The following is a 17,255-nucleotide window of genomic DNA, read 5'->3' on the forward strand; positions in this document are numbered from 1 at the left end:
ATTCTTTATCGCCGTTAGGAATCCGTACATGTGGTACACGTAGAACACGTGGTACAAGTGGGACACGTTGGGCAAGTGGTACACGTGGTGCAAGTGGCACACGTGGGGCAAGTTGTACACGTGGTACAAGTGGGACCTTTGGTGCAAGTGGGAGATGGGGTACAAGTGAGACATGTGATGCAAGTGGGACATATGGTACACGTGGGGTATGTGGTACACGTGGGTCAAGTGGGACAAGTTGGACACGACATTTTTGAGACACCGTACAGTAAGTGCATGGATATCAAATGAATTGGCGGTGTAGGTCCACCCCCTAAATAGCTGTATATGTATATCAAGTTGATTATATTATAAGTACATATGACATTCGTTGTATATGTACATTACATGAATGGTTTCATATATATATATTACATTTTTTGTATATGCCTATGAAATTGTATGACATCGCTCAAATGCTGTCTTAAGTTTATAAGGTTGACTATACATACAGATGACATTGGCTGATTGTGTACATTACCTGAGTGGCTGTAAGTATATTGCGTAGTCAATATGAGCATATTGCATCGGCTGTGTATGAACATTACTCGATTGGCCATATATGTATATTAATTTGGCTGTATATGCATATGATATTGACATTGGCTGTGTATGTACATCACCAAAATGGCGGTATATTTTTATTAATTGGCTGTATATGCATATAACACTGGGTGTACGTATATGCATATTTAGTTGCCACTATATGTATATTTGATTGGCGCTATATGTTAGTGCAAACCATTCAAGTACACTCTAATTATTTCAAACATGTAATTAGTCAAATATTGAGTGCATGGTTTGAATGATGAACCAACCATAATACACACTACATGCACAGGCTCACAGGCTGTAACCAATCTTGCAATCAATTCGGAAAAAATAGTTTGTTCAACTGTTGTATTATATTAAATAATAGTTATATGTGTTTGTAGTAGTTTTATTTAATACACAGTGTTGTTATTCAAATTACATAGTACATTATTGTTAATCAAAGTTTTTTTTTGTTTGAATGTGCGTGATGAAATTCGAAAATGACAATCAGCGTGCGACTCCGAGAAATGTAATATTCCAATCGAAGATGAATTATATTGAGAAATGTTGTGATACCTGATACTTAGAATGGAAACTTCTTTGTACTAGTCATGCTAAATTTTTACAAGAGGAATAATATTCTATATTACAGTACGTTATTCAAATCAGAGAGGAAAACTCTTCGATAGCACAAATAAAATAAAATTTAATAGTAGATATGCGGGAAGCGAAAGATTTATAATTTTTTCATATATCATCCCATACTATACAGTTTACAGTTACACCATCATATACCATTCTACTTACTATGTGTCCGCGATCAAGGTAGTAGAAGTGAGAATAACCATATACATGCAACGTAAAACGAGGAAGTATTAGCGACTGAAGTCAGTGATTACCACCAACTGGTGGCTATCCTAACTACAATGCCAGCGCAAAAAAAGTAACTAGCTCAATATATAACCTCCACCAAAGTTCGTTTCCACCAAACGTTCTGCAAATATCCATTTACGCAATAGTTTGTTCCCATTCCTACTTTCTTTTGCCAAACTTTTTCTCAACAAATTAGCTGTTCCATCAACTCCGAGCCACTTTCAAAGTAGACTTTATCAAAAATAATACGTTTGACTTCTACCTATCTTTAGATTTTCTGTTCATATTTTTATTTTGTCATGACTCCCACTGACTCTAATGAAATAAATACTGACCATATTTTGCTGAAACCTCATAGGCTATATATATATATATATATATATATATATAAGTTGTAAGCGAGATAACGGTCAGACAATAGACGCTACTTTGGGGTGAAGGGATTTCGATCACGTATCAATTGGAAATGGACTCACTCACAAGTTCACAACATCCAAAATATGACTTGAGATCAAACATTTGGTTCCTCTGCTCTACAACAGTGGTTCCCAACCTTTCTACTCTGGCGGACCGGTAAAATTGAATTGCCGATTAAAATGCCGATTTTTAGGTTTCTGAATCTTGCGAGATTTGATGGAGCGTATTCGCGTTGAATTGGAGCCGAAAAAGCGAAAGAAAAGTGTGATTACTCGGCGCCAAGATGTCGCGAAAGACGTCGCAATATGACGACGGAAGAGAAATTGCGTAATAAACTAACGCAACCTCGTCTTCGGTAAAGCGACTCAGACGGCAAAAAACAACAAAACAACGAAATTTCTGCGGACTAGCAAAAAAACTTCGCGGACCGGCAACCGTCCGTGGACCGGCGGTTGGGAGCCACTGCTCTACAAAACGTCCGTAATCGCGTCGAAAAGTGGCATACCTATATATAAATCTAAGAATTTGCCACTTTACCCTGGCCTTTCATATGCATCATTGAAAACATTGGGTGGGGTTGGTAACGTGATATACATATACAACCAGAAATATACATATAGCCCTAACTAAATATACATACAGCCCCAATTAAATGTGCATATACAGCCAATGTCATATGCATATACAGCCAATTAATATACAAATACAACCATTTTGTTGAAGTACATACACAGTCAATATCATATTTATGTATAGTCACTCAATATACACACAATAAGACATGTAAAGCACATGCACATGCAGTCAAATTAATATATATATACAGCGACTCAAGTAATGTACACAATCACACAAAATCATATGTATAGTCAACTTTCATGTATTTATGAAGGCATTTGGGCGATGCCATACAAACACCGCCAATCCATTTTATATAGACGCACTTACTATATATCATGTATCTATGCGTTGCATCTATAAGTCGCAAGCTTGGAAGTCATGTTTATATAATGAGTGCGTTAAAATGACCCTCAGAAACTACTTAAAGGCTTTCGATAGGAGTTTCCTACAATAATTGTAAAGTATAATTATGTAATAAATTATTGTGATAGCAGCATCATTTGGTGACAACATTCTACATGTTATTCGTGCGTAACGATGTGTACAATATCAGCCGCTCGTGGTACACGAATATTTACAATGGGTTGCAATCTATGATTGATAAGAAAATCTTATGACACTCAAAAATATTTACATTGAAAATGTCTGTCTCTAGAAGAGTGTACCTACAAGATGAAAGCAATCATTTTATTTTTTTTTAACAATTAGCGCAATGTTCTGGTACAGCAATGCATTGGAAGAGCGATCAAGATCTGCGGAGAGCAAGAAATACCGATTGAAGAGAGACGGATCAGAAGGAAGAAAATGATGTGAATCAACACCCTATTTATTTACGAGTCTCAAGTTTAGCCCACGGTTGCCGTTTCTATCGCAAGCTGCGAATGAAGTTTTTCAAAACTATAGTTAATAAAATCTAGCGATCATGTGAGAAAGCAGGCTGTCTGCGCTAGCAATACTGTCCATCAAAATTGATTTAGTTCAGACATTATCGTTTGACGATATAATTTCTGAATTTGCTTCAATAAAATATATACGTATATTGAATTTGGAACTTTCAATAGAATTAAACAAACACTGCTTTATTTCTTCTGTTGTGTGGAATTTTAATCAGCTTGGACGGTGTTAAGGGTGCGGCATTTCGTGCAAAAATCAAAGGGCGGTATATTGCATTGCTACGCCACTGGTTCTGACTTGAACTGATGCATGTTGAAGGGTCGAGAGGCAGCCGAGATGCGCTGTTCAGGAGGCGTCATTTGACTTGGCCGCACGCTCATGTGCAATTATAGCTAAATGCTCGTCACAAAATTAGGTAGTGGAATTGTTGCACCGATTTTCAATAAAAATAGCTGAGATTTGGAAAGCACATCGCTTTACGACTTTATCGACAATAAGTGTTCGAATGCGAATTTATTGACTTAGAAAGAAGCTGACAATAGAATTATGGATAATGCATAAAAGTCGAAATTGTTGAGTTTGTAGCTAGTTTGATTATGCCCGAACAAATAATCCATTGACAAACGATTGTCAGTACGCAATTGATCATCTCCTAGGACAGGGTTGGGCAACCCCTGCTCATTTATTCGGCACGCGAGCGAGGTCTCGGAAACGGGTTCATTCTCCTTCAGATAGAAAATTTCAAGACTCTGAATTATCTGATGAAACTAGGTGTTCATTTATTCATAGTCGTTCGTTAACAATCCGGTATTATCGTATGTGAACTCTTTTTGTCCTTTCGTGACATATGGCTACAAAGACGTAACAAATGAGTGAGCTCTCGAGAAATTTTATCGAGAAGGGCGCAGCATTCATTTGACTACACTTTACGTAATATAGTTCGTTTGTTCCACCCTTTTTCTTCATTTCCGCTTGATTTATTTAGTTACTTGCTAACTTATAAATTGATTTCGAAAGGAATATAAGCGATTAGGGAAGGGAATACAAGAGAGAAATGCAGAAAACGAACTATTGCGCGATTAGGATGCCATTCCTGAAAATTCTTAGTGTCTTTAAAAAACTTTGCAACTGCATTAATCTCCATGTTTTCATCCAGAATCAATCAATCATCATTTATCCGTCAGCACAAAATAAACGTATCATAAGAAAAAACATTTCAATCACACATATGCTTGTGATTCTATGATCTCAGTTGTGAAATTCATAAGTCTCGTAACAGGAGTAGCCCGAAAGATGAAGCCAGTAGCTTGTGTATTTTTTTGAAAGTTGCAAAATCTAAACTCTACACAAAATCTCTATCAACTGTAATAATGCAGCAGCAGAAGTATCGCTGATATAGAATAAGAAAAGTAATCAAATCTATTTGTCGGACTGACAGACTGATATTTTCCTGAATAGTGAATCTGTCTGTACACGTTTAAAAGGTTTATTCTTGTGTATTTTTGTTTTTAAAGTAGGAAAGCATTGTTTTTAATTTTGATCGGCACGCAGAAGAATTTTGTCTTTAAATTCATTCGATTTTGGCACGCGAGCCGAAAAAGGTTGCCCACCCCTTATATGCGGGTGCTTAAATCCATGGGTTAGGGTTAGTATGGGTTCAAATATTAGTAGGTGCAAATTTCCATAGGTGCAATTGTCGTGGGTTCAAATTACGGGTTTAAATGTACGTGGGTTAAAATGTGATGGAACCATCCTAAGCAATAGTCTTGCAATAGGGTGCAGCTACCAGAACGATTAGCTATTTTCAATTAACAGCAAATCAGGAAGTTACCGCATATAATATGTTGTATTTATATATATTAGCTATATAAGAGAGCATATTAGGTAGTTTTATGGTGACATGACAATCCTACATCATTCATGAGAGAGAAGGACAAACCGTCTGTCTGCCTCGTGCTTTCAGACGGAAAAAAGAGGGGAAGAACGTATCGATATCCTAACGGATTCTCTGAATAAATAAAAATCAGTAGAAAAATGCATATCGAGTTGGCAGAAGTATAACTGTCGTAGTGATTGTCACTGCTCAAAAGCCGTAGCTCAATTAGGTTTGTTTAGGTCACCGGGGGGTTATTTAAAATAGTTCTTGTAATATTAACTGGCGAAATAAATTGAGTTTTTGATCAAGTTGTGGTGGATAAAGGTCTCGTCCTTTTTTATTGCATATGACAACTCATTGGTACATTAACGAATGAAATAATTAATTTCACGATTACGAGCTGTTTAGTTGCTGTTCAATTTGACGTTATTCGTGCTATGTGCCGTTATTATTGATTTTAATGACATCGATTTAAAATTTTGTTTGTGTAAAAAAATTTTATATATATTATCCCTAACGTAAATTATTAGAGCAAAAATTAGTCATAAGGAATGGAATCAGCAAATTCATATTTACTTCCTGTTGACTTTGTAATATTTGGAGGTGAGCTTGCATTATTTTTATTTGCAATTGAAAGTAGGAATTTTGCGAATGGAAATTACCAAAGTATCAAAATATGCTACTGTATATTATTTAAACGATGGACGAGCATTGAAAGCCAACTTCTCATTATATGAAACTTCTATAAAATAAACCGTACCACCATATTAAATATTGGTACAAATATGTGACTAAGGCACAGGCAAATGCTCTACTACAGCTGATTGAAATAAAAATAAGGTAACATCGTCACAAAACAGCGATTCACAAATTCGCGAGTAAGTATATCATTTCAGATAATATCATGTCCCTAATTGTTTCAGGAACACTGTTTGTCTGCGCTTCGATTGGCGTGTACTTTGCTTACAAGGACAGGAAAGTTCAAACAACGGAAAACTACTATTTTGGACGGAGAAATGTGAACCCGGTAAACATGCACTTATTTAAACATAATATGAAATGACTTAAAAGTTCGGTGTTATTGCAATTATTCTGAAAACTAATATGAGGCTTATGGAAATAATTACCTGCCTAAATGTCATTCACTCTAGTGACAGTCTATACAAGTCTTGACATTCTTTACATCCTCGACATTCCGAATTATTACATGAAGCTAAAATACAGTACTGAGATCGCATACTTGCCAATAATTGAGGCAAGCTTCAAAACATTTTTAAACAAACTTTTTCGATTTCAGATTATTGTTGCAATGTCATTATCAGTGTCATACATATCAGCGCTTACTGTCATTGGCAATCCAGTCGAAGTATATCTTTTTGGTAGCGTATATGCATGGACCGTGGTTGCAAACCTCATAGGATTTATTGCTGCTTCAATATATTACATTCCATTGTATCATCGGCTTCGTATAAATAGCGTATACGAGGTTAGCTTTTCATTTTGACGACAACAATTTTTATATTCGTATTAATTTTAACGAGTTATACTCTCTAAATTTTCATGCCAATCTATTTACTATGTAATATATATATTTAGGCTGAAATTATACGATGAAATTTGCCTTATTATCTTTCACAATAAGGACCACAACTCTATATCATCTCAAATTGGAATTTCTTACGATATTTGCATCAAAACATTACTATGTTCATTAGCCTACTATTTTGCGCCATTTCGAACTTGATATACATCAAAGTGTATCCTATAAGAGCAATAATATTAAGATTTGTATTCGGGATTATATAAGATAAATTTATTTTATACGAATTATTTACCTTTCTATATATATTACATTTCAACAGTATGTGGATCGACGTTTTCATCCTAGAATACGATCATTTGCTTCATCAATGGCGATGATTAAATTGGTAAGTTATTCCAAGCTATAATTAGAAAATACGACAAGATTTAGGCTTCCTTAATATCAAAAAGCAGTCAGTTTGATTAACCGTCTAATAAACAAAGCGCTGTTTATGGTGAATCGCCTGCAAATACCATGTGATTCCTTTGACACCGATTTGCGAATAAACGTACTATTAATTGAATGGATCAACAGCAACAAGCTATACTAATAAATGCGAGATAAACTTAGAAAGGATTAAATATAACCTAAAATTTATTTCAGACATTTTACCTGGGGATAACTGTATATCTTCCTTCTCTTGCGTTGAGCGCAGTGACACCTCTTGGACTAAACTGGACAATTGCATTGACAAGTATCCTCTGCACATTTTACACTAGCATCGTACGTTGATTTTTGAACAATCAAACAAATGAAATTACTGATTTAAGCACAATGAAATGAAAATTATTAAAAAAATAGTATATACCGTACAGAAGAATAAACAAAAGTCAAACAATGAAAATTAATCGAAATTATCGTCAAATTTAATATTGTATATCATAAAGGAGATTGCTGAATTTATTTTAACGGCCGCTTTATTTTTCATTGTACGTTTTGATTATTTCATTATCTGCATGGTTACAGGGAGGAATGAAAGCAGTGATATGGACGGATGTTCTGCAAGCTCTTATAATGATTGCAGGAATGCTTGCAATTTTCATCCAGGCAATAATGATGTATGGAGGCTTCGGACCAATAATGGATGCCGCAGACCGTGGAGATAGAAACAATTTGTTCAAGTAAAAGTTTCTTACATGGATTTGTCCAGCGCTTGTCTACAATATTCAATATTTTATAGTTTAACTCTTTTTACAACATCTCTGATCTTCGATACCTAGAAGTCAATAGCACCTGCGTAAATTTAGCGTCATAGTAATGTATGCAAGTCGTGTATGACGGTGTAAAACTGAAATTGTCATTATTTTTACTAGATTTTATTCACAGTCCTTCCTACATAACAGCTATCAGAAGTAATTAATAAAAAAGCCTTCGATTTTCACAATAAAATCTCCAATTTAATTTGGAATTCTTGCACATCATGAATGAAATAATAAATATATTTTTTGCGCATTGTTGACTCTACTAGACTAGACATTGATCCCAGAATTCGAAGTACCGTGTGGACAATTGGAGGTGGATTGGCACTCAATACTTGTTATTTGAGTTGTTGTAGTCAAGTCACAACTCAGAGATATTTGTCATGTAATTCAGTTCGATCATCTAGAATGTAAGTATATATTGGGAATTGTAGTTGAGTGCGTTTTTCGGAGATACGTTATCATCTCACTAATTTAAACATTTCTGATTGAAAGTTGGATCCCAAAGAAGTCTACCTTTGAATATAAAATTTTAAACATCACATTAGCGACGATTAACCTAAGTCAGGTCACCTTTGTAATATTACTCTTCCGTACGTAACACCTCATTCTTGTCTATATAAACATGAAGTATTCACTAACTGATTACATATTTAAAAGTAGAACAGATTCGATTTTGTAGCATCATTTTAGATATGTGGTAAAATTGATATGAATTGTATTCAACATAATAAACGCGAAGTACTTTAAGGTGAATCGGCTATAGCGATACAATGTATGCGAGTTACGTTTTGTGAGATAATTGCACAAATCTAGTTCTCGTTGGTGACTGAATACAATTTAAATAAAAATACAGGATCAGGCTGGGAATGTAAACGTGAAATTACATATTCAATAAATTGTTAAAAATTTATTGCAAAAATTGCATCATATTTATAAAGCGCATTTTTTATAGAGTTACATAACAATACAAATTGCTGGCTTCCAAATTTCACCTGCACAACAATTGTTCAAATAAGTCAAATAACAAGATTTCAACCATGAAGGGTTAAAAAGAATAGCCACTGTACCATGTGACGCATATAGAAATCGCACCTGAAAAACTAATAAAATACAGCACGCAAGCTTTTTAATTTCGTGCTTTCCATGCATTGTTAATATTTTTTAATTTCATTCATCGTTCTGTTCATTCTAATTAGAGCTGCATTGTTACAATGGATTCCTGGCACAATCATGGTCCTTCTCTCCATTGCAAATGGTTTAGTCATGTATGCTTATTATGAAGGATGCGATCCACTGTTATCGGGTGCGATTGATAAAAATGACCAAGCAATGCCTAGGATAGCCCTGGAAATATTTCGAAATTTGCCTGGAATGGCCGGAATGTTTGCGTCGGCTGCATTTAGTGGAACGCTGAGGTGAATTCAAACACAAAAGTTTTGATAGTTATGGTTTCAAAAACACGAAAAAAGTGGGATAAAACACATATCGTATTCAAAACAACTGTATTTACATCCTATTTAAAACTTGAGAGGCTAAAATCTAAAAAGGTTTTTGTTTTACCGGTTTCATCTATTTCTGGCTCATGCGGAATTTTGAGGCTGTTATAACCCATTTACGTTGTTGGGCTTGAGTTACATGCGTTTTTTATGTATAATGGTTGTAAATAAAAAAAAAAATAAATAAAACAAACACAAACAATTTTTGTGATCATTGTAGATTTTTGTTTCGAACTTGTCACGTCACATTATAAATGAGTCTGATTGCAGCTCAATATCATCGGGAGTCAACTCTCTATCAGCCCTGGCGCTGGAAGATTTTGTCATTCCATGTTTTCCAGCGATGTCGACAACAAGAAAAATGGTTTTCTCCAGACTATTAAGTAAGCTATTTTACTCATATGCCTTGTAGATTCCAACGCATTGTATGCACAATTCAGAAAGACAATAATGTAGTTCAATGATTACACACATTATATTACGCAATGATATTGACAAAATTGAGATCTGTTTGTTTTGAATATCCCTGAGGTTATCGCGATTTTGAGCGCATCTACACATTCATTCATAATTTAAGTAAGACTAATCAAACAGCTTCTACTAATATGTTAACTACATTTTATGTACAATTCGGCTATTTTCATTTCTGCCAATCTTGGACACAGCTGTAGTATTTGGAGGAGTGGTTATGGGAATAGCGTACACCGTTTCGCTTTTATCTTCAAACATTATCCAAATCAACCAGATAACTGTGTCTTTCGGAACACCAATTCTAAGCGTTTTCACAATGGGCATGTTTATGCCTTGGATTAACAGTTGGGTACGCATGTTTTCTAGCTAATTACCATTACTTGAAACTTGCCTGACTTACAGAGGCCCTGCTTGAAAGCAGAACAGACTTTCATTTGTGGTTCATCGAGTCACCATTTTCTGAATGCCAGGACTTCTAAAGAGTCCTACAGACCACAATGGTCCTTTGAATTAATTATTGTCGTCCAGGGAGCGTTGTCAGGAATGATAAGTGGCATTGTCTGCGGAAGTTGGATCGCTCTGGCTTCGATTAATCAAGCAACCTACCCAGCTACAAGTGAGTCCTTACCCGTGTCCACTAGCAATTGCACTTTGACGAATTTTCTACATAATGCCACAACTACGTCATCTACCGATATACTCGAAGATACCACTACACTCGAATCAATGTCTACGATATATGACGAATACGGGTATTTATATCTTTTTTGTCAGTTCTGCATTCTAACTACTTAAACAGCATGAGAGAGTAGTCACTAAAACAACACCGTCATTCTTGTTGACTCATGTAAAAACAAAATTTGGAGTTTGTCTCTGCAATTTTTCTAGTTGTTCATTTTCCCTACCTCAACAATCACTATGATTCTTTTCTGTCAAGAAAAATCCACACTTATCATTCAATAAAAAAAGTAAAAGATTGAAATATATACTTTAATTCATTTACATTTAAAACTTTCAACGCACATATCAGATTCAAACATCTCTTGCTGATTATTCTTCCAACTTATTTTAGATATTTTTTTTATTCATTCTAGATCTGTTTTACAATATACTCTGTATTCTATGTCGCCGTTTTTATATGGGACATTTGCATTCTTCGTTTCTATTATCGTCGGGCATATCGTCTCACTATTTACAGGTCAGAATTTTCCTCTGTTAGATAGAATTGCAAAGATTGCCTTATGTAAAAAAAGTATTGGCAACTACCAGTGCCATAAATTATGCTCGTATATAACATGCTCGGCGTTGTGAACATGCTTGCATCCGCTAAGCAAATCACTCTCATGCCCTCCTTCACTGGGGATTTTCCCACTAGGGACTGTTGCAATTAAGATTAAATATCGTGGATTCGATTCGAATCATAGAAGATCCAAATCGCGGCCCATCTTCAATAAAAATTACCGTACATTACATATTTTTATGAGTTGAAAAGTGTTTGGAAGGGAATTCCACTCCATAAAAATATATTTAATTTTCGATCGGCGTTCTAAGGCATTAATCTTCCGCTCCATTGATATAAAAAAAAAATAATGATAAAATAACATTCTGCGACCACACTGGTTTGAGAACATCCGAAATGAAACTGCAGTTGAAAGACAAGTTGCAAAAAATGAACAGAACAATTTTATTCTGTGAACGTGAACAGAAGCATATCAATATATTATAGTAGCCGTAAAAGCCGGATTCATCATCAATTTTTATTATTGAAAATGTTTTTTGCATGAATTAGTGCCGGTGGGGTCACTTTTGACCCGTGGTTCAATGGTTCGCCCTGTTATGGGGAGATTATTATTAACTTTTGTGCAACGCGTTAAATATCAAAAAGTATGTTCCGTCTTTAACTCGGATCCTTCATTTCGGGATTTAACAAAATATCAGAAGCTGATCCGGATCTATTTGTTCCTGTTATAAATTGCAAAATATTACGTTTCGGCATTCCCGAAAAATCGCACAATGAAAAAAAAGAAACTGTCTTTTAAAATATTAATTGATGCATGCTATGATCGTCGATGTTATTAAAATTTGTTAGACATCTTTTGCATTCTTATTAACAAACGGCAAATTGCTTTTTAGGTGTCGAAATTGCTTAAACGATTGTAACGAATTGTTGAAGAATATAACAAAAACATATACATGTATATAAATATCAAATTTTCGCGTCACAGTGTGCTATTCCAGCCGTTATAACTACCGTTATTCAAATTTTTTGTCAGCCGGTTCCATTATACAAATGTCGAATTTTCAGGCAGTTCTGTTACAAAAAGTCATGTAATGCTAATCGGTTCGCTGATCTCCTAAAATTCCATGAGACGGTTCTATAGAACCGGGGCGAACCGGCTGAATCCCACTACTGCATACAGCGCCAATTAATATACAAATACAACCATTTTGTTGAAGTACATACACAGTCAACACCATATTTATGTTCAGTCACTCAATATAATATACGTATACAGCGACTCAAGTAATGTACACAATCAGCCAAAATCATATGTATAGTCAACTATATGCACTTATGGAGGCATTTAAACGATGCCATACAAACACCGCCAATCCATTTCATATAGACGCACTTACTGTATATTACTATACTGTATACTATTTGAGCGTAACGACGTGTACAATATCAGCCGCTCGTGGTGCACGAATATATACAATAGGTTGCAAGCTATGATGCCATACGATAAAGCCCCACAACAGGGGTGGGCAATTACTTTCCTGAGTGGGCCGGATGCGGATAACAGAATTGGTTACTGGGCCGGATGATCAAAATTCAGTATAATCAGAAACGGTTATTTGCAAATACCTAGAGTCCTAGACACAATGATCAATGGGCCGTTATTACAGGGGCTGGCAAATTACCGCAGCAGCGCAAAGAAAGTTGATAGAAAAAAAAGCTTAACAGCTGGGCTATTGAGCTAGGATAACGTTAATAATAAAGATAGCACAATGTAACAATTGCGGTCATGATGGCCGTATTTGATAAATAAATTATTGAAATCAAAGAAAATAAAAGGTGCGCATTCCTGTCGTTTACGAACAAAATTACTGTAACTTGGGATTTAGGAGGCAAGTGTTATTTGATTGATTTTATTTTGAATCCAAAATAGGAAACGGGGATTTCAATGGCAACAGTCGTCGTGATTACCCATTTGTTGAAATTGCCGACTTTTTCACCGTTGATGATTTTTCTGTTGCGCAAAATATTCAGTTCAAGACTATTACAAGAATTAAAAATGTCTTGCCATATCAATTTAATATGTAATATAATTAATTTAATTATATATTAAGAAAACGAGCGATCTTGGTCATTTGATTAATTTGAGCCACTTAAGATTATTTTTAAGAAATCACCATTTGCAAAATTCCATGGTCGGTCATAAAATCCCACGAGTACAATTCAATACGATAAAGTAAAAGCATTGCAACTTTGAAATAATGCGGCGATATGACGCAGCACAAACACATATTTGGGATCCGCTGGGATTTGCTATAGTTTCCGATCCGATGAAAAATAATGAAATTTTTGGAATTTACCAGGTCAAAAATAGAGCTTTGAAAACGAAATTTATGATGTTCTGCATTATATTTTGTGATATATATATATATATATATATATATATATCTTATGACTCCGCTCCTTTCTTACAATAATCACTTCCTCATTTTCAGTCGCTAATTGGATTTGCGGATTAATTTTTTAGTTTGTATTTAGTCTCTCGTTTCGGATGATCACACAATAAGGAGTTTTGCACACTTCACGCACAGTTCCAAGTAAATCCTTTCCTCGGCGTCCTCATAATACAGGGATAATTCCCTGTAATATAGTTTATCGATATATTACTGATGTTCACGTCTTAAATACCCATGACATGCTGAAGTAACTATCAGCGATTTCAACTCAATCCCATGAGGAGGAGCTGGCGTTTTTGAATTATTATACAGAAATTATTCAGATGTTTATATTCAGGGCTGATAGTACGTGTGGAATTACAATATTTACATTTGCGGACGATTTGCTGTTTCTCCGATCTCTTCAACGATAATTTTTAAGCATGAAAACTATAGCCTAATTTCAGCACGAACAAGTGGGCCGGATAAAACACTAAAGTGGGCCGGATCCGGCCCGCGGGCCGTAATTTGCCCACCCCTGCCCACAATATCTTATTGTGATAACATGAAGAATGGGTGGCTGCCAACGACGACATTGAAAATCTCTTTTCAGTGAACTATTCTTCGGCCATGTGCCAAAGATAAACTAACCAAATTAAAGTTTTGTGCAAACTATCATTATTCACGTTACATATTGATTAATCAGGAAAGCATCGCCAAATTACGTTTATAAAACGAAGCCATGTTCGTTGACGAATTGAGGCAGTGTGGATACGCTTACAGAAACAATAAAACCGCTGTTGATTGAAATATGAAAAACGACCTGCATTTATCGTAAAGTGGATGTAATAAAATTAAATGTTATGATTTTATATGATTCAGAAGAATCAATCCTCGATATTAATAAAATGTGTTAGACATCTTTTGCATTCTTCTTAACAAACTGCAAATTGCTTTTTAGGTGTCGAAATTGCTTAAACAATTGTAACGAATTGTTGAAGAATATACCAAAAACATATACATGTGTATAAATGTTAAATTTTCGCGTCACAGTGTGATTTTCCAGCCGTTTTAAAAACCATATTGTTTCCTAACAAATTTCAAAAAGTTGGTAAGAGTTTAGTATTTAATTAATTGCAACTATTTTCTGTATCAGCTTTTCATGAAGACAGAAACTGATTTCCATGAAAAATATCAAAGAGATTAGCTGAAACAACGACTAAGAAAAAATAAAATTGTGGATAGTTAATACTAAAGTACGCATTTGCCTAATTTATGAACTACCTAAACACCAGTGTCTTGCAACCTCAATCAAATAAGATAAGGTGCAAAATACTGACGATATGGGTAAGTAGGAATAAATCAATGTAGAATAAATAACTACGCTAAGTGTTGGCGTTTTTACCGTAAGCTATCACCAAAATGGAATTATTGTAGATATTAGTTACCTATCAACATAGTTACTATCCATTAGCCAAATGTATATTTGAAATAGTCTCAACTCTCAATATTGGAGGAAGTGAAGATTTCACTTTTGTCAGTTTCTGTCTTATTCAGTTTCAAACGATTTTATCAGATGAAAATCCGTCTGGGTCGTTTATGCACATTTCATGATTATTTCAGTCATTGTTGTATTACAATTTACGTTCAAATTAATTGAAAGTATAAGCAAATTCTGATGAAATTGGACGAAAAAAATCTATTTATAGAAGATTAGAATGAAAATTGCACTTGATGACTAAAATTATTCAAATTAAGAAAAAAATTACTAATAACAATGTTGGTTTCTGAAACTCTCTTAATTTCGAGGTATATTGTAAGACCCTATTGACGCCATAACGGTATGAAGGTGCTCAGCGGATTCAGCTCAGCGATGTCATTCTCTGACAATAACCTAGGAATCCTGGAGGCGACCTAAAAATGTCACGGTGTTGTGACGTTATGGAAAATATCCTTTTTTATTTCTGTAATTTCATAATGTTGAAAATTTGGCGCAATTGATAGATAAACCACTCATATGCGATTGTTCTATCTACATGGGTGCAATACGAAAAGTTCGGGACATCAAGCATCTTGCAGAAACACAGGAAGGGACAACCAAAAACGGGAACGATAAAAAGGTTGCTTATGATTTCTATCTATAGTCGTTTAGACTTTAGTTGAATATTGTTTCCATCCATTTTTACACAGGTATAATTTACGCCACAATTTGTAATTCCATTTCCAATGTTTTCAAATGAAAAAAAAAATTAACGATGCAGCATTCTCGAGATTATAAGCGTATACTGCTTGATATTCATCCAGAACAACGTGCGTCCCCCAGGGGCATAGACTGTCGGACCCGCCAGCTGATACGGTTTTAATTCACAATTACAAATTCCAGAATCCCCCTCCCACTTTAAAAATTCCTGGTTACGCAACTGGCGTCCTCGTCAACTACAGCTTTAATTTTTATTAGAACAGACGGCAAATGTATATTATGACCTTTTTGTTTTCGGCGAATAGGGGATTACAGCTCTGTAGACCAAAGATGAATGTGGCAACAGTCTCTCTACTTCTGATGGTAAGCTTGGTTGAAATTGAAGCAGCACCATTCACTCAACTCAAATGTTTTCAGTTTCGCTACAAATTGGGACAGCAGCAATGTGCACCAAGTAAGAATTTTGTCTCAGATTGTTTCAGTTATCAAATTAAAAGGTCACACTTAAACAATTCTCGGCAGCCTTTTTGAATACCATTTTTGTTGTTACAGAAAGAGGCTTCAAAGGTGATTTAGTACCATGGTACAACTTATGTAACAAAAAATTGGTTCAGTTTGAAGATTGCAATAAACATTCCGGTAATATGCATTGCTGCGTTCACGACTGCAGATGCGTCTTGAGAGGAGGTGGGTATAAACAATAACACAACAGCTGATACCATGTATCATCATTTTATCTTTGGAGTACACAGTTATAAGTATTAATTAATATACACGATGAGCAAAGAATGTATGGATTTGTATGCCACAAATTCGAAAAAGCGGGGTCACGTGAAATAACATGGTATTTGACACTCTTCTGTATTTCTTTCCCGTCGAATTTGTTGAAATCCCTCAAAACTATACATTTTACCTCGACGATGAAAAGTTATCGCAGTGGATGAAGACAGAAGTAGAAGAAGGATGTGAACCAGAAAAGAAATATCCCATTTCCGGAAAGATGAGAAAATCTGAAAGTACCAATTACAATTCTGATCCACAACCAAGATAAAGATTTGACAATCCAGGAAACAGATTTAGTTAAAAGTTCAGTTAACGCGGTCCCAGAAACTACTGTAGCAAGCAGCAAATGGAACGTTTCGCGGCGTATTGATAGTGATAAATAGAAATGTTTTGTTGAAAGAAGTGGCCCGTATTCATCTAACTTAAATTATGATATTGATTTATACATACTCACACATACTATACTGTAATGACTAAAAATAAAACGAGAAAAACCTAAAAAGAAAACAGAAAGAGAGAACCAGAAAAACTGTCAAAATGGTTTTTGTTACTCATATTAATAATATTGTAAGAACTGCCATTGAATACCGCGAAG

The 17,255-nt window shown here is 35.0% G+C and overlaps 1 protein-coding gene across 1 annotated transcript; it reads left to right on the top strand.

Moving 5' to 3' along the window:
* Positions 1-5,786: 5,786 nt before the first annotated feature.
* Positions 5,787-12,155, top strand: LOC120348085 (sodium-coupled monocarboxylate transporter 1-like). The gene is made up of 13 exons (XM_078117622.1): positions 5,787-5,857; positions 6,178-6,281; positions 6,552-6,740; positions 7,117-7,182; positions 7,440-7,559; positions 7,803-7,957; positions 8,305-8,445; positions 9,235-9,453; positions 9,805-9,917; positions 10,200-10,354; positions 10,534-10,757; positions 11,100-11,203; positions 12,139-12,155. Exons 1-13 carry the CDS (start codon positions 5,806-5,808, stop codon positions 12,153-12,155), a joined length of 1,659 nt encoding a protein of 552 aa, XP_077973748.1. The 5' UTR covers positions 5,787-5,805.
* The last annotated feature ends 5,100 nt before the right edge of the window (positions 12,156-17,255 follow it).

The sequence above is a fragment of the Styela clava genome, chromosome 11, assembly GCF_964204865.1.
Source record: "Styela clava chromosome 11, kaStyClav1.hap1.2, whole genome shotgun sequence".
Lineage (NCBI taxonomy): Eukaryota > Metazoa > Chordata > Ascidiacea > Stolidobranchia > Styelidae > Styela > Styela clava.

Coding starts and splice junctions, on each gene's coding strand:
- LOC120348085 (XM_078117622.1), top strand. CDS start 5,806: ATGGAATCAGCAAATTCATATTTACTTCCTGTTGACTTTGTAATATTT. Junction 10,355..10,533: donor TGCCTTGGATTAACAGTTGG/GTACGCATGTTT, acceptor ATTGTCGTCCAG/GGAGCGTTGTCAGGAATGAT. Junction 10,758..11,099: donor ACGATATATGACGAATACGG/GTATTTATATCT, acceptor TATTCATTCTAG/ATCTGTTTTACAATATACTC.